Below are 24,535 nucleotides of genomic sequence, written 5' to 3' on the forward strand. Positions count from 1 at the left end.
AGGTCTATGCAAATTTTTTACTGAAATGATTGATTGCTTTAGTATTCATCTTGACATCATATATTTCAGCTTTCCAGTTTAAGAACAAATTCATCTGCATTGACACAGATGGAAATAGATTTGTGTTGTCATTAGCTCAGGGACTAAGTAGATAGATTTATAGAAAATTACAATCTCGGTCCAATTGTTCACCTCGGGAGAAGAAAATACTTCATTCAAATTGAATAATAATGGGAAAAGAGGCATTTAAGGTTTTGTATCTTTACATATTAATGTTTAAAGGCATATCAAAACCTCAGCTCAAAACTGTCGAAAGTCTCAAACATGGTTCAAATTATCTCAGCAAATGGTGAAGGAAATTTGTGAGAGCTAACAATTAGAATTTATCAGTGCCTCTCCCGTGTGCCAAGCATTGTCCTTGGTGCCCACTTATCTAAATGTTCCTTTCAAAGACCTTGAGAAGCTGGCATTTAGTTTCAGCTTTGCTTGGCGAAGTTGTGCTCGTTGCTTGTGCTCCACAGCGCACCACTTCAGATGTTTCTCTTGACATGAATAAACAGCAATATTCCCTGCAGGTTGATTTATTGCTTGAGCAGATGATTTTTTTACTACCAGTAATCTATAGGATATTGCAATGAATATTGCCATCCATATGCAGTGTAAACGTTGAAATTTCTAGGGTAAATTTCGGTTGTGCCACTAATTAGTGAGGGAAATTAAATATCTGTGCTTGGCCTGTTTGCTGTTTCTAGAACTGAATGAAATTCTTTGTTCAAGATCCAAAAAGTCCCTTAATGTACTGAATTTTTATTGAATTAAAATGGCTTGAGGACTTTTCTACATTTTAAAGTGTATTTATTTATTATTCATCCACTCATTCTTATTTTATGTAGCTGTGTATGTGCCTATATAAGGTGTGTGCACCACATGCATGGTGCTGCCTGTGGATGTCAGGGGAAGGACATTGAGTCCTCTGGGGATGGGGTTAAGGGCAATTATGAAAGGCTCCATGTGTGTGCTAGGGAGTAAAAGACCAGTATATTCTCTTAACTGCAAAACCATCTTTCCAGCCTCTCTCTCTCTCTCTCTCTCTCTCTCTCTCTCTCTCTCTCTCTCTCTCTCTCTCTCTCTCTCTCTCTGTGTGTGTGTGTGTGTGTATCTGTCTGTCTGTCTCTCCTTGTTTGTCCATGTTTAAATAACTACTATAATCATTCATGTTCTCTTTTTATTACTTTTATCTCACTGACAGCGAATTTGGCTTTCGTAGACAAGTATGAGTGCTGAGAACTTCTGGTTATTGTTTTAAGTATTGTTTTGGGAATTGGGCACTACTTATAGCTCATGTCTGATTTATGTTGTCAGTCTTGGAATAGATACCGCCAAGTAAAAATAAACTCAAAAGTGAAAATATAGTTTGTGACTTAAAGGTCTCAGGAAAGTCTAACTATGGATACTTGAGCTATTTACTAAATGATCAGAAAGCTAGACATCATGAAATGTTTAGTAAACAGATAGCGCTGGAAGATGGATTTATTGTAGACCTGGGCTTGTGTAAAATTTGATCCAGAAAAAGCCCTCTTTGGATCATGGGAAAAATAGCTGCCAATAAAATGGCACAATTAAGAATGGCTCTTTGTCACTGGGACTCTAACAATTTACTTATAAGGAAGTAATTGGAAATATGGATTTAAAACTCTCACCAAGGTGTTTCCTCAGTGTTATTTGTAGTAATGAAAATCTTGGAGGTACCCAGAGCGTCCATTCCTTGATAGCGAAGCTTGTGTAGCATGCACACTTTGGTGCACCATTGAGGAGGGGGGTTGTTAATCTCATATATTCCTGCAGATGCAGAGTGGACCATCATGCCTAAACTGTGCAAAGTAAAACATGTCATAGAAAAATCGGGATATCAATGCAAAAATTGAAACTAGCAGTATGAGTGTACATATTTGCTTATTAAACACTTTTCTGTGCTTTCAAAAATCTATTTTAGAATAGTAATTTGATGACTTATTGGAAAAATGAAAAAATATTGGCAAAATTATCAAAATTCTTATCCAAACGCCAACCCTCTGTGCTTTTCCATTTATCTTGACTCAAAGAATACAAAGGCTTGAAGATTTAAAGTCAAAACAGGAAAGTTAGCTTTCCATTTTCATTTTTATTGATTGATTGATTGCAGTACTGGGGCTCAATTCAGGGCCTCACATCCTAACGACAGTCTACTGCCCAGCTGTATCCTTGACTCCTCCCTTTTCTGTTGGCAGAGAGGGTCTGCCTCTAGAAGCTGTCCAGACTGGATATGAACTTGTAAAATTCTTCCTGTTTCAGTGTCTCCATGATTTTGATTAGAAGCTTATACCACCAAGCCCACATTGAGATTTGCCTTTGATACTGGGACCTAGTGTTAGACATATATGAGAACAATTTGGTCAGTGTCGACTTTGTAAGCCACCTTTCTGTGTATTTCCCTGTCTTCTGATGAAACTTCATATCGGAAGGAAGACTTTTAAAAGAATTTCAAGTCCTGGGTCTTAGTACTGCTTTATACCTGTTGTATTAAAACCTAAATGGTCACCTTCCAGAATGCTGTAACTGTGCCTACTGCACTGTTTGAATCTTTTAAATTAGGGGTGGCCGCAAGGTGCTATTTCAAGTTCATGTGCTAATGCGGCAAGGTTCATATTGATTTTGAATTTCCCTTAAAAGTAAGTCAAACGCTCTTATATGATGAGAATTTAGTTGGGGACTGATCATTATGCGAAAACACAAAGCTTATGGAGTATTTTAGAGATTCCCTTTCTGAGTAATATTAAGTTCCAAATAATCTCTCTTTTCTTTACGATTGTCACTCACTAAAATGGTGGTTGCGTATCTAGAGGTAGAACCAGTGAAACTGGGGAACCAGTTTCACTCTCTTTTCTTTTTTTCTGAATCAAAGTTTCATGACTGATGAAGACAGTATTCTTGACTTGATATGAATTCTTAAAATTCATTTTAGACACAATAAAAAATTATCATATTTGACCATTCTCAATTCTTTCTAAGGAAATTTTATTCTAAAGTATAGGTACTAGTAAATATGCCACATGGTCTTTTTCTGCTGCAGTGGCTGGAGGAGAATGACACATGTCCTGTGTTACAGGGTCTCCCCCCGGGCTTGAAAGTAGGCCAGTGGTCAGAAAACCCCAGTGTTCTTCTGTATATTCCTTACTACGGCGCTGGGGCTGTCAGTTCATATTATCTCATAGTATAAAAATCACAGAATGAGGGCGAAGCAAGAGCTTGGAGAGCTCTGCTTAATCAAAGGCAGGGAGTTAAGCACATTATTGATATCAACCTCGCTCACTGTTGGTGAGCTCACCACTGGGGTGACAGGCTTGTTACGAGACAACCTTGTGGAATTCAGGGCTGCAGTTGACTTCCATGTGTAATGGTATTTTAGGAAATGAACAGCTCCGGGGAAAACAAACAACTATTTTCAGAAATTGTAGCTCTGAATGAGTTAGGCTGGAAGCTGAGAGTCTGTAATATAGTACAGAGGCTAGGGTGAAGACCAGAGTAGAAATATTAAATAGTGGGTCTTGGCTTACCAATTAGGAAAGAATGTTCTAATAATCAGGTCCAGAAATTGGTAGAGGCTGTTTTTCTAAGCTTGTTAACTTCAGTCATTAGAAAAACTAAAACCGAATTTGGATTAAGGGCTATGCTGGTCTATCTAAAAATTTGCCTTGATTAGAAGATGGTACCATGTTTAGATGACTTAAGAAAAGCTGACCCCTCTTTGTAGATGGATCTCAATACATGTTGTGTGGTTTGGTGAGCAGAGAAAAACTTGCATCCTGGCTTCCCCTTTGCCCTTCAGATGGAGCTTTTCTGCAGTGTCTTTTTATTAGAAATGCTGTAGACCAACTTTGTGTAGTAGATATGAGTTAGAAAAGGATGTTACCCATGGCTTGTGAGTCTGTATTTCCAGTACAGCTTGGACACATTTCAATGCTTTAGGTGCCTGGTCCCTGCACTTGTGAGGCCTCACACCCAAACCAAAAGTCATATGCCAGTCTTTACTTGCGTCTCTCAAAACCCGGTAAATGTGAACCTGTCTATAACCAGCTTCATATTTCCCAAAGACTCCAAGTTTACTCAAGCCTGGCCTGGTTCCCATGTGCTTCATGATCACCTTGAACACGCTCAAGGCCAACACTATGCTTCTGTGAAGTCTCCAGCAGGAGGGTGGCTACCTCTCTTGTGGTGTCTCACTCTTTTCTGCACATCCTGTCTGGGCTTTCCTCACTCCACAGATCCTAGCATATAAAGAAAAGGACTTCTGTTAAAAAACAAGGACAGTTCTTAGATTCAGAAAGGGCATGGAGAAGCTGAGCAAGAGAAGACAAATGCTCTCTCTATTTTCTCCCTACTCCCTCCGCTTGTTTCCTCTCCGCATGCCCCATTCTCTTAGAGCACAGAGTGACAGTTATGCCGCAACAGGCTGAGTGACCCTTGAGCCCCTCCAGGAGAGCGACTGCGTGTGTAATTATCTAGTGGACGCTATGTCTGCGGCGTCTCCCACAAAATCGCGAGAAAAGGAATAAGCCCTACTCATAAGGAATTTAATGTGAGTGAGAGAGAAGAAAATCATGTAGAAAAGATGTGAGGAAAGAAAATAATATATCATGAGAATGACTCGAGGCCTATGTCTGAAGGCTACCTGAATACTAAACATAGTGTGTGACCAGATTGCTGGGGGTCCAGGAAAGTGTTCATGGAAGATGTAGCTTTTACTAAATATTTTGAAGATGTGAAGGAGAAGATCACATGACTAGGGAGTCAGTGTGTTGTAGCCTGAGAACTGTTGCTGGAAAATAGGGTCTGGGTGGAATGGGAGGAATTTATCCCCAGTGATAATGAAATCCCCCCGTTCCTGAGCATACAGCTCGTCCTGTGTGACTTCATTATTAATTTATCTTTTTTTTTTTTTGGCTGGGAGAATGTTAGTTATACCTTTTCCTATTCCCTACATTAAATATCTCTTTAAGTCCTGAAGTATAGACAATAGCTCCTCTCTCCACCCCTCTCCTCCTCCACAGTGATTGTGTCAGACATAACTTGTTGAGTTAGAGTTTGTGGTAAGCTAGTCGGGGGCAGTGGGGAACAGAAGACTCACGCTGCTTTCGTTAATAAGTTTGAGTTTAATGTTGGATAGGTCAGAAATTTCAACATGTCAGTGATGTGATCAAAATGATGTTTCAGGAAGAAGAAGCTTCCCGTGGGTCCATATCTGAAGTGGAAGACAATCAGAGAATCTTTCGATGTCTGTCAGTGCTCACTGGACATTCAGGGAAGAGATGGCCCATATGGGTGGTATACACTACAGGACCTTAACTACCCTAGGCAATGAACTTTGAAATAAATGTTACTAGTTTTACCGAACGTTAGGGGCTGGCCAAATCACTTTGAGGGTTTCATGCGTGTGAAGAAATTCCACATAAAGCTTTCTTTGTTTGGCATTGCTGATTATAAATAAGACTGATAACACGCTATGGAGTGAAGCTTTGGCAGGCTTTACATAATGTGTCTACACAGAGATTGGGAAAAATGGAAGCGGGGCACTAGGCTTACTCTTTAGAAAAGATTTTTTGAAAGGGTTTATTCTCTTAGGGACAGTCTGATGAGACTTCTAAGAACTAATCTCTCATACAAATCTACCCCCTTGAGAGCAGGAATCACTTAGCACAGCCACTGGCCCTCATGCAGGACAGGTAGCTCTGAGCGCATTCTTTTCCTCACAGAAGTTCTGCTCAGGTGAATGATTTGTTTCTAGGACTTAGCAGAAAGTTAGAGATTGGAAATCACAAAATGGTTATTGATTGATGACTTCAGCGAATTTTTCAATGATTTTTCTTCTCATTTGTTTTGCAGCCTAGGTTTGAATTTATTGTCTAGATTTAATTTTGAAATTTCATGTTTATCTTAAGCAGGAAAGTGATACGCGACACGTGTGCACATAGCTTCTGATGTTCATTGTGCATACGTGCTGGTAGAACACATGCCGCAAAGGGAGAGATCTCTACGGCAAAGGAGAGCCAACCCAGTGTGTTGATTTCCATCTGTATTCTGAGGAACTTGTATATTAAATAACAAGTTAAAAGGCTACCATTTGCAGTATTCTCTCTGATTGAGACTCCTCCTTCTTTCTCTTTCTCCCTCTTTTTCTTTTGTTAGGGATTGCACCAAGGGCCTCATGCCTGCTAGGCAAAAACCAGACCACTGAGCTTCATCTCAGTCCTGATAAGACTCTTTCTCTATAAACCTTTAACTTCATACTGAGCTAGAAATACATTAAAGTATTAGAAACTGAAGTGATGTAGATATTCAAAAAACAGAACAAATTCCATACATTCATATAAAATGCACATCACTCTATATATTTAGGACTCATTAAATATGAAAAAGTATTGCCAAGTAGATATAAAGCAAGGGATATTGTACTTTTGAAGCTGAGAAAGTGGCTCTTCCACATATTTTAAGTAATGGGAGAAAGCGTAGTAGGGTCCTTTAGAGAATCCATGGCTCTAACTCTGTATGGCTCTAGCAACCTCTAGCATCTGATGTCTCTGCACAAACACGTTAGAAATCACTGCAGCAAACCACACACATCCTCTTCTTTTTCTTTCTTTTTCTTTTTTTGGCTCTACAGTTTTACTTAGAATATTGGCTTTTTGGGTGAGTTCCAATGGTTCAGATCATAATGCTAGCTTATTCTTCTGGAGGCAGTGGGAAATAACAATATCATAAAATCTTTGACAGTCTATTTTGTTATAAAACGTAACACTCATTCTTAAAAGGACAACACTCTACTAAAAGTTATGCCAACTAAAGATAGTATTACATATACACACACGCACACACACACACACACATGCACAGAGTGGCACTTCAAACAATAGTTTTAATGATATCAAATCCCTCAATAAATTTTACTTACAGTGGCATAAATATGTTAATTCAAAACTTTGCGAAACAATCAGTGAAAAGTGAATGAGCAGAAACAGGAAGAAAAATAAATCCTAGCCACAAATATTTGCTCATTCTGGTACTTATTTCTTTAGCCCAGGAGATGAAATTTCAGTTTGTTTATAAGAACTTGCTAGTCCTCCCTCAGATGGCACAGTGACTATCTGAATTTTTTTTGTATGAATGAAAACTCCGTGTCCCCAAGAATAAAATGAGGAGGAATCATGTAGTTTCTGTCCTTTGTGGAGCTGGCGAATTTTAGCCATGCTGGAAATGGACACCTCAGAGAAGCATGGCTGCATACTCCCTGCAGCAGATCCCTGTGGCAGTCAGGACTCCGCTTTAGCTAGTGGAGACACTGGGCTGGCCCCATGCTTCCTGGTTTCATTAGCATAGCCCAGCCCACTTCCAACACACGCCCCGCACTACCTCATTAACCATTGGGAATGCAGCCAAAAACATAAGACGACAGTGAATATAAGGGGAATTACTGGCAAGGGAGCTGTAGCCATCTCACCACTGAACCCATTCCTTTCCCAAGACCAGAAAAGTGTTCCATTAGCAGGAACCATCTCTTACTCAGATAAGAATTCAAGGTTTGGGTCTCTAATTTTTATCTAGAACATTTAGCTGAACTCTGCACAGTAAGACACCCAGCTCAGTTGCATCCATTTATGTTCCTGCCACCTCTCTCTCCCTCTCTTCTCTCTCCTCTCTTCCTCTCCCACTTACTACTTTCTGAACAGCTTTGGCATTGTAAACCACAGACGAACTGGAGCCTGGCATTGGAAGGAGGTGTTCATCAGCCGTTTTTTTTTTTTTTTTTTTTTTTTTTTCTCTCTCCCTTGTTTGAAGAAGTTGACTACTACAGGAGGGGATCTGGAAAATGACCGGAGCAAAGAGGAAAAAGAAAAGCGCGCTGTGGGGCAAGGTGCACGCCCCCCACTGCGAAGACGTTAAACAGTGGTGGAGAAGGCGCCTACCTATTTTGGAATGGGCACCACAGTACAGTCTGAAGGAAAACCTTCTGCCAGACACTGTGTCTGGGCTCATGTTGGCAGTTCAACAGGTGACACAAGGTGAGTGTGGCATTCGAGTTTACTCTTTTATGCTGAAGTAATGTGGCTTTGCTTCTTGGATGGGGATCATGATCTAGGCGTGACAGTCCAGTTAATGAAACAGACTTTTAATAAGATGGATACAATCATTATGAAAATAAGCAGAGTACATGTTTCTGTGTAAGATTTTCCTAATTGCTTTTAAAATTACTTTTTTTTTTTGCTTGGAATTAAGCAATCAAGCACCAACCCTTAAATGGAATTACATATTTTGCAATGTTAAAGTTCATACTGATTCAAAGTAAAAGATTGGTGATTGTGGGAAAAGGAGCTCTTATAACTTCACTGTGCTGGCACAATTTCCTACCTCTATCGAATAAGCTACGGAATAGTTCCTGTTTTGAATACAATCACCTTTGACCTTAATTAGCACCGCACACTTACCTGCTGTAGCCTTGGGACTTGCTCTAAGTAGGGAATGGAGCTCTCCGTACATAAAGGAGGCTTATTGCCAAGATCACTATTTGCGAAGAGAATCCTGCATCCTCGGAGCATGTGTGGGCTGCATGTGCCTGTTTACTCCTGCAGTGCATTTCCTGCAGCATGCGTGCCTCAGTAAGAAATGAACATGGTGAGAAATCGGACTTCTAACTTTCCCAGAGCAGCAGATTCAAAAAGAGGCATTCTTTGTGCTTGTGTGTGAGTGTGTGTGATTTCCCTAAAGGTATGTTCACACAGGTTTTGGCTAACTCAGGTAATAATTTCCTACCTGTAGCCAGGAGAGGAATGGATTTCTCAGCTTCCCGGCTTTCAAATGTTGGAACAGTTTTCTTGGCAGAGACTCCTTGGGATTACATTTCAATACAGTCTCACTACCTCCCTGGCTTTAACTATTATTTATTCTGTTCAATTATAAGCATGCTTTTAATGAAATTATTCTGTAACTGGAACAAACTGGTTTGTGTGTTTGTGTTTTCAGTCTGATTAGGAACATCTGCATGGGGGTCTTTAAGAGCCATGATACTATCATACTTTATGGGGTCCAATTTTACTGCTTAACTTTGTGCTGTACTTTTAATGACCATTTTGCTAACAGCGAAGCATAGTAATCTTTAAAAAATGCAAAGTTAATAACAGGTCAGGACATCTCTAGGTTTTCTTGTCTTTGATTTTAAATTCCAGATGAAACACCACATGATTTGACAGCTTAGGTGATGAGCTTAGAGGTTCCCTTCCCCGACCGGATAGTTTTACCATATCCTATAGACTAAGTTTACAGCTATTTAGTGTAAAATGAACGGGGAGTAATGAAGATCTTAGAAGTTGTCTTTTTATTTTTGAAAAACACCCAGTGACCAAGAACATTTGGAAATGTAATACAATTTCCTTGGGCTCATCATTAGGATACGGCTTGTGTGCAAGCCTTTGGTAGTTAGCTTTGTTCAGTTTTGAGTTACTCTTTTTAGTGGGTCACATGTTACATTGATCAGGAAGAAGTGTTAGTAAGTCCCCAGCTGAAGAGAATCAGCTTACTCAGCCCTGGTACCAGGAGAAGTACGGATCAGGCTGCTAGGTCTCCTGGAAATGGACAGTTACACTGCTAGGAAGAACGTAAACACTTTTCCTGTGGAAAGAAAAGACAATCTCTTCTTCAAAGGACCTTTTAAAAAATGCATTTCTCAATCTTTTTCAATCTCTTCTACTCTGAGGAGTTCAAAGGTAAAATATCAAAAGCCCCCCATATGTTGTTAGGGACTCACTATTTGAAATAGTCCAGAGTTGTCATCAACCTTACCATGGGAGGAAATGGAGGCTTAAAACGGTAAATTCCCTGGCCCTCATACCTGAGAAGTGGTGGAGTCAGGACTTGAGTCCAAAGCCAACATGCTCAACCTTTTCACTTTACACACTATACTGCCAAAACCATCAGACGTTTTGCAAGACCAATGTTATTTGTAACAGGAGACATCTCTTTGGAAAAGTTGGAGTGTCTTTCTCCTCAAACAAGGCCCATGTTCAAGTTTCAGCCCTGAAGTTGTAGAGTCACAGCAGAAGTGACCAGAAAAGTAGCCTGTGATGGAGCCCTGCAGACATACACTGCCCATTTTGCTGGAAGCTGATGCTCCTTACCAGCCCTGTCCCTTTAGGGAGATCAGAAGTAGGAAAGAACGGAGTTTGCTCTTGGGATATAATGTAAGCAATAGAATCAGAGCCTTCCGCCTTCACTGCTATGTAAAGCAGTATTTAAGTCATTTAACACAGTTGAATTATAAGGGATTTCTGAATCCTATGCACTTCCACCTATAAATCCTGCCCGCTTAGAAGTCACATTTCCTTTCTCTTATCTCCACAAGTGGAGTCAAAATCAAGATAAGGAAAAGTATTCTGAGTGATATCGCAGTTGTGTTATTCGATCTAATTCAAGACTTCTAACTGTGAGTTAGATGTTTTTCACACACCTGGCTCCTCTATCGCAGCAAACTATTTTCCCCCCTCCTATTTATCTGGCCTTCTCTCCCAATGAACCTCTGGAGAGTTTGCCTCCTCTTCTTCCTATCAAACATCTTAGAGATGTTTGTCAGACGTTCCTATCTTACAGACTCAAACCCTGGCCCCATCCTTGGCAGGCTGTAGACAGCTTTGTCTGCATATAGGACTCTAACACTATTGCTATGCTATGGAAGCTTTCTTTTCAATCTCAGAGCCATGTATTAATCTACACCAACGAAGATGGTCCTATAAGCACAGCAGAAGCCAGAGTGCTCACTCTATCACTATAGAATTGGCTGGAAAGCACTACAAACAGAACATTTGGTCTTCTAAAACAAACACACCAGATAATATTGCTACCCCAACCAAAATTACAGTAAGTAACCATAAAGGAACTTGTAGGCACAACTGTCCACTAATGTCAAGAGATCTCTTGGCATACATACTAGAAAGAGGTTTAGAGTGGGCACATCAGTTGCCCGAATCCACCCAGAATGTAAGGGCGAAAGGACAATTGATGTCAAGTAACCTGGCTCTAGAGTCGCCTGCTTGCTTTTGCACTCAGAATTCTCTTAGAGAGTCCTGTTTGGTATCCTGAACTCTCCCCTCTCTCCTGCCACCTTCCCCTCCTTCTGTAAGCCAAGTCCTTTATCCCTCTCCTCTAGCTTTTGCTATGGAGTTTGTGACCCTTGGGGAAAGACCATAGACTCAATCCAAGTATAGTCCAAAGATTTATTGATTAGTTGGTATCAGGAAGAAGGGGTATGGAGAAGGACTCCTAAAGGGAGGGATTGTATGAAGACCTTCAATATCTATGCAAGCAAGCAAAACTGTTCTGTTCTGCCAGGTTAAGTGGTTAAGACAACTCAAAACAATCTGGGCATCTGCGTAAGCAAGTTGCAGAGGCAAAAAAAGCAGTTAGTCATAGCATAACAAGTTGGTGGTCACACTGTACACTTTTGGGCGGGGGGCCACTGAGTCAGGGTTACTGGGAACTCATCTTACAGGGACTGGAGGCAGAGACAAATGGCTGGTGGGTGTCCACATGGATGCCTGGCATATAATGGTGTCTCTTTAGCCATAACATTATTTTTCCAGCCAAGTAGACTTACTTCATGTCCTTGCTGCTTCTTAATGGACTGAATTACTTTAATCATTGTCTCGTGGCTCTTCACTGTCTGCTCTGCCTCCTGTAGTTCTTATGTCCCACCGCTGCCAGTATGCTAATAAAAAAATAAAAAAAAAAGGTCTGACCATATTGCTTCCCTGTGCATAACTGTTTCATATCTGCCTATTTCTGCTAGAATGAAAAATTGGATTACTCAGCATGCCTTATTAAATGGTTAACAAACTGAACCTCACTGTAGAAAGCTGCGCTAGCGATCTCTCCCTCTAGAATCCCTCTCCATCTCCTGGGAGGAGGAATGTTTTCCTCCTCCTCCCTTTGTCCTTTTTACATATCTCCGCGATAGGCTTTATTTAATACATGGTATTGTAAACTTTTGATAGAGTTCTTTCCACGTCTGTGAGCTCTGAAAACAAAGACAGTGTTTCCTTCTTTGTGTTCTTACCAACCTGGATATTACCTAGCACAGGGAAGTCGGGTTTAAGTAAATATTGAAAGGTTTAAGGCATTCCCTGAGCCGCTGGTTCTCCTCTTGTGGCTTGCTGGCACTGTAGGAAGACTGTGGAACTCAATTTAAATCTGATGCTGTGAAAATAAATGTAAGAAATATGCTGATAGGGAAAGGCGTTAAGGTGTGAGTAACCAGGGTCGTCTACCTTCTTGTGTCTTTCTACACAAAACTGCTAAAGACTCTTTCTTTGTCCCAAACAGTTGATTATCTAATTTTTCTTTTTCAAAGCAGTTTTTGTTAATTCTTTGATAATTTCATATGGTGTGTTTGGACCGTATCCTTCCCCTCCTCCAAACTTTCCCCAGATAGCCGCTCCCCACCTCCATCCCTGTCTTTGTGCCTTCTGTTTCCCCTCCTTTTCTCCCTCTTCCCTCATCAACCCACTGCGTCCAGTTTGCATTGGCTGATACTCCTGGGTGTGAGGCCTGTCCTGGAGTGTCAAATAATGTTAATTGTTATCATTATTTTTGTCCAACCAATACTAACAAGACGGATACTTCATATAAACAATTCAATACTGTCTCTTAAAGAGAGAGGATGTGATAACACAGGGCCCACATCCCCAAGAGGGGAGCTGCTCCTCCTTGCACTTGGACAGAGTAGTTCTTGAGTCTGCCGTTCACCCACTCACCGACACCCACCCAGGCATCCCCATCACCTGCTCACCCTACAGGTAGCTGGTTTTGTCTCCGTTGCAAGAAACTATAGATGTGGGAACATCTATGGCAAAAAGCTTTGAACCTGCCCTTAAATAAAATGTTTATAGGGAGATTACATAGCCTTAGGTTCTTAAACCACATTCATGGAACCGGTAGGCTTGGGAATTGGGCTAATACAATCTATATTAATCATGTCTTCTTTACCCTATATATACATTTTTGTATTTATTTCTTTCTTTGTTTATTTCTTTGATATCCTTCCATTCCCACCTCTATCCCAGGACCTTCCCCACACCCCTCTTTTCCCATCTCCCCAGTCCATTTCTCCTCCTATTCTCCCATGGATAACAACAAAACATGGCATATCAAGTTGTAGTAAGATTAAACACCACCCCATGGACTAAGGCTGGTCAAGATGACCCAATATGAGGAGTAGGGTCCCCAAAGAGTCAGAGACAGCCCCTTCTCCCACTGTTAAGAATTCTGTAAGAGGGCCAAGTTATACAAGTGTAAGATATATGCAGAGTGCCTATATGCAGGCTCCCTGGTTGCAGGTTCAGTCTCTGTGAGCCCCTATGAGCCCAGGTTAGTTGGTTCTGTGAGTTTTCTTGTGGTGTTCTTGACCTCTTTGACTCCTACACTCCTTTCTCCTCCTCTTCTGCAGGATTCTCTGAGCTCCACCTAATGTGTGGCCATGGTTCCCATGCATCTGTTCCCATCTGTCCCATCTGTTGCTAAATGAAGCTTCTCTGATACTCTTTTCATTTTTATTGTTTATCTTTAAAGAGACAGAGAGAGATTCAACAGGTTTTACCAGATTGCTTAAGGTTGAATTGCTTCTCACTGCTGTAAAAATAAACACTGATGTGTTCATTTCAAAGAAGGAAAAGCAAACTTTGTCAGTATTTCACAATAAGATACTTTCTAGAAACTATCTGTAGGAATAAAATAGTTTTAAAATTCAGGAGCTTTTATTACTTATTACTGTTCCCAGGCAAGAGCTCTTCCTTATAGACAGTGTTCATTAATCGATGCCCAGACAACCTCGCTACTCATGCCTTCTATAGATGAGCTACACCTGTAGTGAATGCAAGCCCCCGGAGCTGTTGCCCACATGCTTGGCAAGTCAACAGGTGTAACACTGATCTGCAGACTGTTTCGCTCACACTTTAGCCTCCATGGCTGCTATGGTGTGACTGTTTGCAGCACGGAGAGCCAAGCTCAGAGAGAAGCAGGAAACGTAGATTGCTTATCCTGTGAGAACCAAAGCCGCTGAAAAGGTTCACAGGAGTGCTTAGCCTTGCACCTGAGGGAACCTAGATGTTTTGTTCCCGACCCATGAAAACCCGAAGCTGCCGTGGGGTTGCCTGATGATTGAACCACAACATTTTGAGTGGCAGAACCAAGATGGATATTCCTGATAATTATGCAGGATAAATGCAGTACCGGCACCAAGACATATGTACAGAAGCTGAACTTCATTGCACTCCAAGAAGACTTGAGCTACGTGGGGAATGATGACTGGAAATTCCTGAAGCCTACAGCCCTGCAAAGACTGCAGGCTTTTCTGAGGGTTCTCCCCAACATACCTCAGCCTCAGGGACACAGAATTCTATCATTACCTATGCCTCTCTAATGCAGCTCCGTAAATTGTGCTATTTTCCTGCTGGGAGAGGACCAGTGGTAGCCAGGAACTCCTCAGGAAGTCTCAGGCATAGTGTCTGTATCCTCTACAAAGATCTGCAGGGGATCTAGTGACATTTCGCTGGCTTCTCCATCTCCTCCCTCATCCCATGACTTCTTTCTCAAATAATTGCTCCAGATTTCATGTAACACTTTTGATTTTATTTTTCCTCAACATAAAAGGATGAGAATTCAGATATTAAAGAACCATTAAAATGTTTGAAACTATATACATGAAAGAGTCAGGACCTTTCTTGGTAGGGACTGAAATTGTGACAAGATTTGCAATAATTGTAGTAAGTTGAAGACTGAGTAGATGGCTTTTACAGTCTTTGCTATATAGTTTCTGGCTTCCATGTTTGACACTGAAGCTTCTTCCTTGACAAATTTTAATATCAGACCCTCCTCTTTGTTTTGGGGAAGAAGACCTCATCCATCTTTAGTACATCTAGGTTAAGTGAGATGTTACTTTTGACTTTGGTGATAATGTCTATTTTTATCAGAGGTCTGAATGTGCCTAGAGTAGAACTCTCTATTTTGTGGACCAATTGGAACCACACAGAGACTGGTGAGACTCAAAAAATGGTATGTGGATATCATCTCAAAAAATTACATCATGGTTTTCAAGAGGAAGTATCAAGCCTGGACACAGGGCCTGGGCTTGCTCTTTGCTCTTGCCCATTTCTCCCCCTGCTCCATCTCTCTGTGTCTGTCTTTTTCTCCCTCCCTCTCTTTCCTTCTCTTTCTCTCTTTCCTTCCTGTTGTTGACCCTGGCACTAATCTGCAATGTTGTGGGGCACTAGATCTACTCACAGTTATATTACATTTGGCTTATATTAACTATGGCTCAAGACTTGGTCGTTGGCACATTTCCACACTTCTGGCCAATGTCTAATTCAGGAAAGAGAGCTGCCCTCTATACACAGGGCAGGGGTTTACAAACTAGTCATTTATCATTTTTACATGGAAAGGACAATAAAAATAACTGCGTGGTTCAGTAAGTTAGCCTGGGAACTACCACACGTGTGGACCTCAGGAAAGGGCGACTTCCTTCATTCTGGGGCTGATGACAATAGGGACGACGCACCTGGATGTCTTCCAAGGCCCCTCAGACTTGAAGATGAAGTCACACAACAAAGGTCAGGACAGAGAGAAATATTCTTGGTGACACACTGTCTTTTTATTTGTGTGCAGGCACTTTTTTGTGTGTGCTTATCCTGGTTTGGTTTCTTCTGATTGCTAATGACACATTTTGGTGCTATCTCAAGCTAAATGTGTTAGAAAAATCGTTACTAATCTTGTGAAACCCAGCAGGGCAAATAATATTAAACTTAATATTCTCATAAGGTCCAGACTTTGAGGCTCAGAACTATAACTTTGTTGTTCTCAATTCTAGCATTGCTAAGATAGAGTCCAACATGGACTTACCAGGGTTCACACTTTGTTGTCATCTCTCTCTCTCTCTCTCTCTCTCTCTCTCTCTCTCTCTTTGTGTGTGTGTGTGTGTGTGTAAAATACAACTTGACTTTGGAAAGACTTTAAGACTGTCCTTTGCGTTGATCCCTCAGGCTGCAACATGTGCATGTTGTTTGTTGGATAAAGCCCAGTGTGCGTGGCTGATACAGAGATGACATCATCCTGCACCACTGCTCTTTCCTCAAGGGGTCTCTTACAGACTGCCACAGTATCTTAGGATACACAAGGAAGGGATATATGATTTAACCCTGGTCTGAGCAGCAGTGAATGAGGTTACCCCTTAGCAGTTATGACACAGCATAAAGGGCTTGAGGGAGACTTAGTGGGCCATCAAAGGCACAAAGAGCGTGTCCCAGAATCAACAGCTAGTACTGAGAAACTAAAAGTCTTTATTTATTTTGTCCTTCTCTCCGAGCTCTTTCATCTTCTATCAGATTAGATGCATCTCATACCCTCATTACTCACAGGACAGAGCATAGTCATAGACATTAACTGACTCCCCATTCTGAGCACAGCAATGTAGTGCTTGCCTCTCTTAACTTTTCTCACATCAGAGCTATCTTCCCATCACACACAACTCTTGCTACCAACCACCAGCCTCCACAGCAACTCTTCCCTCCCTCCCTCCCTCCCTCCTTCCCTCCCTCCCTCCTTCCCTCCCTCCCTCATCTTTTCTTCCCTCCCTCTCCCCTCTCTCCCCCTTGAGGAGTGACTCATTGTGTAGCTGAGGGAGACCTTGAATCTCTCCTCTTCCCATCTGCTAAGTGCTGAAACGCAGTCATGCACCAACGCATTCTGTTGTTTATACAATGCTGGCCATGGAACTTAGAGCTCTGTTTATGCTGGGTGTGCCCCCTTCTAATTGATCTATAGCCTCAGACCCCAATTTCATCTTAGCACATATTTTTCTAAATAAAAGGCACAGTTGTGTACTTGGTTATGTTTTCTTTATTCTCTGGACGTTCTGCTCTCATGACCCATTTTTGTGGCTTCAGCTGTATCTTTTCTGCTAGTGTGTTATGGAATAAGATTTGCAGCTCAATATTTTTTCTCCCCTAAACTAGACTTAACTATTCAGTTGGTTTTTTATGACCATCATCTCAATGTTTCTCAGCAACATGGCTAAATTGAATGTTATTTTCTCCCCTCCATCCAGTCCTTATCCTCTACTTTTTGGTAGGATGAAAGTTACCTCCATCTATCTAGTTGTCAGAAACTTGGAAATGACCTGTCCTCACCTTCCCTCTTTCCAGACATAGTCTATTAACCGCATTCTAAACTACTCTAACTGGTATCCATTGTCTTTGCAGTAACTTCCCTGGCAATAGAAATATGATTAACTGGGCTCATCCTTGTGGATTCCCTGGTGCCAGGTTCCAAGCTAACCCCAATAATGGCTCCCACAATCAAGATATTTCTTTCCTTGCTCTCCCTCTCTGTCCTCCCATCTCGACCATCCTGTTCCTTCATGTTTTCCTCCTCTCTCCCTTTCTCCTTCCTGTTTCTGACCTCCCTTCTCTACACCCCCACACTCCCAATTTTCTCAAGAGTTTTTGTGTATTTCCCTTCACCAAGGTGATCCATGTATGTTTCTCTTAGGGTTCCCCTTGTTACCCTGTTTCTCTGGGGTCATGGACTATAGGCTGGTTATCCTTTGCTTTATTGTCTAATATCCAGCTATGCGTGGTGGAGAGGGTGCCTGGATGGGCCGTCCTCTGTAATCAGATTGATGACTACCTTAATTGTCGTCATAGAAACTTTATCAGATTGATGACTACCTTCATCAGATTGATGACTACCTTCATCAGATTGATGACTACCTTAATCGTCGTCATAGAACCTTCATCCAATAACTGATAGAAGCAGATGTAGAGATCTGGACCAAGCTTCTGGAGAGCAGTTGAAGATAGGGAGGAGCAACAATAAGAGCAAAGGGGTCAAAACCGTGATGGGGATACCCACAGAGACAGCTGACCTGAGTTAGTGGGAACTCATTGACTCCAAACTGATAGCAGCAAAACCTGCATGGGACCAAACTAGGCTCTCTGAATGTGGGGGACAATTGTGTGGCTGGGGCAGTCTGTGGTGCTTGAACTGACTGTTTGGAGCCCATTCTTTTTTGAAGAATACCTTGCTCATAGTGGGGAGGGCCTTGGTCTGGCCTCAACGTGATGTGCCAGACTTTGTTGATTCCCCATGGGAAGCCTTACAATTTCTGTGGATGGGGGGGTGGTGGTGGGGGGGAAGGTGAAGGGAGAGGAAAGAGGGGAGGGAGTGGGAACTGGGATTTGTATGTAAAATGAGGAAAGATAGTTTTAAAAACAAATTAAAAAATAAAATGACTAACCTTCCCCAAATGGAAAATATGAAACACGAGATAAACCTTCCCTGAATATTATATTGATCTTTATAACAACCTTGAGACTTTAACAACACTATATAGTTTCTATATAGTGAAAGAAATATTTAAATACAGATCTCTCTGACACCCAAGACTTCAGAACCTCTCCTCCTCCTCCTCCTCCTCCTCCTCCTCCTCCTCCTCCTCCTCCTCCTCCTCCTCCTCCTCCTCTTCTTCTTCTTCTTCTTTTCAGGTGTTTTCTCACATCTTCTCTCTCTGTTGTCTTTTCAAATCCAGAGTCATCCTGGGAAAATAGAGAAGCTTTTGGTCCACCACGATTCCTCGGGTTTAAGCTCCGGGCCTGTTAGTCCCAAGGAGTCTGGATCGCAGTGATTCTGTGTTTTCAGCTCGTGTGATCCTGAGGGCACAGGTTAGAGCATAGAACATAAGGACGGTGGACCTTTGATGAAGCACATGCTTGTGAAGAAGAGAATAATGTGTGTTTAGGGATTTGTTCCCACACAGTCAGGCGATGTGTATTTACTATGTGTCCCTTTCCTCTGGGAGACCCACTGAGAATGTTATTTAATCACAAGCCTCCTGGTAGTGTGACCAGACAGCTGGCTACGCTGCGCCTTGCTAATAATACGGCTCAGACCACCACAAACTAGTTGCCAGATGGAAATAATGTCCACCATTACCCACAGAGTTTGGGCTTCAATTTTGTATGTGCATTTCTTGGAAGTGCCCACTATCGCTTATTTTTTTTCAAAATTGCTTAGATATGCCTCACGAAGGTTCTTTGTTCATTTCTATTAAAATATTTGACAGAATCTTTTGCTATGTTCATGGGAAGAGACAGAAAAAGCATAAGACAACAAGCTATCCCACAAGGGGCTTATTATTTTTTCTTCAGAAATGTGTACAAAAGTACATGAGAATATGATCTTGTTATTACGACCTTGTATATACCACTCTGCAGTTGGTTTGTAAGGGTGGGAACACTTTTTAAAACTGAAGGTTGGTGGAGTATCGGTTCCAGCTAATTTTTACCTTGAATATATTGTGTAACCCAGGGACCTGCCAAAGAATCCTGCTTTTGTTCAGGGGCATCAAGACTAGGACGATCTTGTCAATATAACATAACATCATAATGTGAATGGTTGGTGGTAAAAATTGAACCAACAGAGGGGAGAAAGTAACTATTAAAAAAATACCAAGATTTGGTGAAATACACACATATGGCATTAAAACCAGGTTCCTATTACTATTCCCATGGAGGGACTCCCTAAACGCTGTGCACACAGGGGTCTTTGGAGAATGACAACCACCTTGTTAGCTAAGCTAGCAGGCGAGCACAAGTCTCCTGAGCTGGGGAAAACAGACCTGACAAAGGCAAGGTCTGAAGATGCCGTGGAAATGCAAGACAAATGTGTTAGAGCTTGCTCTTAGGTGAGCTCTTCTCTTCATGCTCAACACACGGTACAATCACAGGAGAGAGAAAAGATGCCCCGAGGATGTGGATGCCCTCCTACTAGAAAATGTCTTCACTCTGTTCAACTTTGACTCCTGAGAGGGGAAGGGGAAGGTGTTGCGCAGAGGGAACCTGAGAACTTCGGTTCCACGCGTTGAACCGTGCTTGTGGCACTGTTTTGAGAAGCCGTAACTGGGGCGGAGAATTCCCAGAAAGAAGCTGCACCTTCAGATGAACCTCTGCCAGGCTGATTAACTGATCCGAACTGGAGTGAATGCAATGGAATGCTACAGGCCTAGAGCTGTGTTATCTGGGCCATCCGTGGCCCTCTTTATAGCCAGTTATTGTCTCTCTCTGTGCCGGGCCTAACTGCTGTGTGACCATTAGGTAAATGATTTGTAACGTTGAAATAGTGCGCTAGTTGTCCTTTGCCAAGCGGTAGCTCAGCTACCTTCCACCAAACCAAGTGCCGGCTGCAGAGTCCCAGGGTCTCTCTGCTCTGATACCGCCCACCTCTCTCGCTCCTACCAGTGATTTTGGAGTGTCATGATGTATTGCTTTCTTTATTCTGTGAGTGCAAAAGCTTCACGAAACTGTTAACACCTTGGGAACAACCTAAACCCACATCCCTATGCTACAGTCATCCATATTTGGCTCCAGAATAAACCATCTCTCACCCTCTTTGAGGTGAAAACCGTGTTTTGACATTGACAGAACTTGGACCTAAGAATAATGTCGGGCTCAGGAATTGTTGGGAGCAGTGAGACCCCAGATCCTGAATTTCTTGTAATCCCCTGATCTGAGTGCCTACAGCTGCTCTGAGCACGAGACCTTCAGGAGGTCCTGATGGCAGGAGAGTGGTTTCTGGTGGGTTTGGCTGGGGCGTGGCTATCTCTATATAATCTGCCCCTGGACACAATAAAGGGGGCATTCTTGGGGCTTTGGTATCAGTGTAAGAAGGTCTGTGTGTGTCGGCCTGTCTCTGCATCTGGCTGTATTTTAACCTCCAGCCCCCTTGCCCGAAGCTTGCGAACTGGGTGCCTATGCACAGAGTGCAGACACGGGGGCGCGGTGTGCGGCAAGGAATATTTAAGACAAACCCAGTCACCTGGGGATAGGAGTGTAAAGTTTATCATCCAAGTATCAGTTGTGAGGCCAAACTGAAAAGATAAAACTACTTCTTAGTGTAGTTACAAGTCAAGATCTGAACTTCTCTAAGATTCCATTAACAAAGGGGTCTGAGTTAGAGTTTAGGGAGTTAGCAGCGCTGGCAGACCCACAAGTGCCCATAAGTGAGGCTTTCGTATGACAGTGGGTGTCCAGGTTAGCTTTTCTTAGATTGCCCTGCGAGGGAAACAAACACCAGCCCAGAGGGGGGCAGCATGCCATGGTCTGCACGGGCAGAGGCTTCTTAGTTTTGCTCAGAACAAGAGATTGGCACTGTGTACTTTTTCTCTTTTTTGGGGATTTCCTCATTTTCATAAGGGCCTCAGTGTTTGGTATAAAATACTTATCCTCCTGAATCATATGAGCTAACTAATCCTCTCTGGGAGTAACGAGATTATCCTTAGGAAATTAAGCCCTTGAGAGTAAGATGGTTGTGTTGAATCTATCTTTGAAAAGAAAATCCAACCCCACTCTGCAAAGGAGTATCCTGTTACACAGATGGTCTCATGTGTGCTATAGGTTCTTTCTGTGAAACAATTACTTCACCCCACTCCACTGCAATCTTCAATATGGTTATTATTCAGCTATGAATTTGACAACATAGCCTCCTTTCTTCTAGAAATATTAAAGAAATGTGTCAGTGCTGGGGGGTAACTCGGTCAAGTGCTTGCTGTGCAATCATAAGGTCACAAGTTCAGGTCCCCAGTGCACACATAAAAAGACAGAGCACATGCCTGAAAGCCCAGCAATGAGGAGGCATAGAGAAGAAGAACCCCCAGCTTGCTGTCCAGACCGTGTGATGGAGCCAGTGATCTCTAATTGAGAGACCCTGGGGAAGACACGGGGCATCAACTTCTGACCTCCACATACACACACATGTACACATGCATAGGCTAGGCACATATTCATGAACCTGTACACACACACACACACACACACACACACACACACACGGTAGATTTATCAAGGTGAAATCTCTGTGATTCCTCTTAGTCATTTCCAAGCAATAATTTCTTGAGATTTAAAGTTGTTTGAAAAAGCAATTTCACCACTAACTTGCCTTTGTATTTTGTTACTATTAAATTGAATGCATTTGACATTTCAACTTTAAAATGAAGTATTTAATTTTTATTTTAATGTGGTGCATTACATACTGGTAGGCCCTGGTTTCTATAGCTGCAGTTTCAGCAGGTACTAGGAATGGTGGTAACAGGTGTTCATCAAAAATCCTTATACATCACCCCTCCAGTGCCAAGTCATTGCTTCCTTTGAAGTGTGCATGCGGTCATGAACTGGCCATCTTTCCCCCTTTACGTAAGCTGGACTATTGGTATTAGAACGTGTGTTAGAATACCTGTTGGCCATCACCCTTGAGTACTCCTCTCTCCACTTTGTAGAGGCAATTCTTTGAGCTCTTAACCAAGACCACGGGTGCGGGTGCTCCTGATTCTAACATTTCTGCCTGTGATGTTCATCATGTGCCTTCTTCCCATCTGGCTTGAACAAGTGATGCCATCATAGCCGCCCTTTACCTCAGTACCCCAGGGATGCTTCTTAAGGAATGCACTCTATTTTGATAATAGAATTTAAAATACTCTAACTCTTAGAATCCAGCTTTCTCTCTCATATGTATCTTCTCTTGATTGGTCCTCTCTGAGGGAGGCTTCTCATGTTTCAATGCCCTTGGACATGAAACACATGTATCACATTTTGCATGTATTTCCATGTTTTTACAGTTTCATTTCTTCCAACTTCCTTTTGTCAGGTTTTCATGCATCTTTGTCAAATTTTCCAAGTAAGATATGGAGATTTAGTGAGAACGTCATTTCTTCCCGCCACAACTTCCTTCAGTAACACCTTTTGGCGTAGGCCATTGCCATGCCTCTAGTTTCTTTGGTATTTGGCTAAGGGTCTTGTCAAATACTGACATGGGCAGAGCTAAAATAAAACTCACGTGGAGCCAGGCAGTGGTGGCACACGCCTTTAATCCCAGCACTCAACAAGCAGAGGCAGGCACGTCTCTCAGTTTGAGGCCAGCCTGGTCAACAGAGCTAGTTTTAGGACAGCCAGTACTGTTACACAGGGAAATGCTGTCTCAAAAAACAAAAGAAAACAACATCCAAGACTCAATGGAACTAGGAAAACACTCTCAAGATACTGATTAGTTAGTGCCTGCAATTTAGATTATAGTCAATGTATATGTCTTTGATCAGAGAATTTCTTTTCAAGTTCTTCATTTTAATTTTAAAGGTTTATATTCAATTTATGTATATGTGTGCCTCCAGGAGTTTATGTGCACCACTTGCACCCAGTGCCTAAGAAGACTAGAGGGTGTCAGATCGCCCGAAACCAGAGTTACAGGTGGTTGTTATTCGCCTGAGGAGTGAGCCTCACTCCTTTGCAAGGACTGTACATGCTTTTAAGAGCTGAGCCATGTACGTGTGTGACGTGTACACGCAGAGCTGAGCTGTGCACGTGTGTGACGTGTACACGCAGAGCTGAGCCGTGCACGTGTGTGACGTGTACACGAAGAGCTGAGCCATGCACGTGTGTGACGTGTACACGCAGAGGCCAGGGAAGGATGTGGATATACTGCTCTATCAGTCTCTACCTTATTCCCCTGAGACAGGGAATCTCACTGAATCTGCAGCTATAATGGAGGTCAGTCATCCCCAGAGATTCCCCTGATTCCACACTCTTGTGCCCCAGCCCTGGGGTTATAAGGGCCACAGCTGTCTTTCCGCATGGAGTCTGGGGAATGAACTCAAATCATCATGCATACACAGCAAGAGTTCTCACCACTGAGCAATTCCCACAGCCTAAGTTTTGCTTTCCTGGTACTGAAATGAATTCCTTATATATTTTGGATATTAATCTTTCATCCAATGTATGGTTTGCTAGTATTTTCTCTCTTACATGAGTCATCTCTCTCCTTACTTTCCTTGGCTATTCGGAACTTTGATATAGTTCTTTTCTCTCCTATTTTGCCTATACTTTGGGAACATGTATAAAATATCCATTGTCTAGACCATAACACAGGGCTTTTCTGCTGGGCTTGGTTTTGGTAGTTTTAGCTTCAAGCCTCAGATTTAAGGCAACTAATTTTACATCCTAATTTTATCTTTCTAGCAAGTGCCTCAAAAATTGTAAAATTTAGGACTCACAAAAGTGCCATCTAGCTCAAGATAATTTTATCTTAAGCACAATTAAAAAATAAGCTCAGTGTTTCTTGGTCCTTGGTGCCCTTTGGCAGTGAGATCTTCTCTCTACTATTTCAGAAGTTAGTTTATGCTTCCTGCCTGCTCCCTCTCTGGTTCCTCGCTCTGTCTCTGCTTGGTTCCCATACTCAGTATGCCAAGGAAGGGCTTGTTCTCGAGCATGACAGCCTATTATGAGATCCGAGGGCACATCTCCTCTTCAGGAGAATATTTCTGTGGGTTTGCCACATTCCTGTGCTCCCAGCTTCCTTCTCGCCCCTTTGTTCTGTTTTCTCTGCATCTGGTAATTCCTCACTGTTCATTGTTAGATGCTAACCA

The 24,535-nt window shown here is 42.2% G+C and overlaps 1 protein-coding gene across 2 annotated transcripts in view; it reads left to right on the top strand.

Annotated features, from left to right (window-relative positions):
• The first annotated feature begins 7,900 nt into the window (after window positions 1–7,900).
• Slc26a7 (solute carrier family 26 member 7) overlaps window positions 7,901–24,535 on the top strand; it is a 105,352-nt gene continuing 88,717 nt past the window's right edge. For both annotated transcript variants that reach the window (XM_057790993.1, XM_057790994.1), the window contains exon 1: window positions 7,901–8,093. In XM_057790993.1, the coding sequence (XP_057646976.1) occupies window positions 7,901–8,093 (193 nt within the window). The remainder of the gene's footprint in view (window positions 8,094–24,535) is intronic.

Source organism: Chionomys nivalis, chromosome 16 (assembly GCF_950005125.1).
Source record: "Chionomys nivalis chromosome 16, mChiNiv1.1, whole genome shotgun sequence".
NCBI classification, from domain to species: Eukaryota; Metazoa; Chordata; class Mammalia; order Rodentia; family Cricetidae; genus Chionomys; species Chionomys nivalis.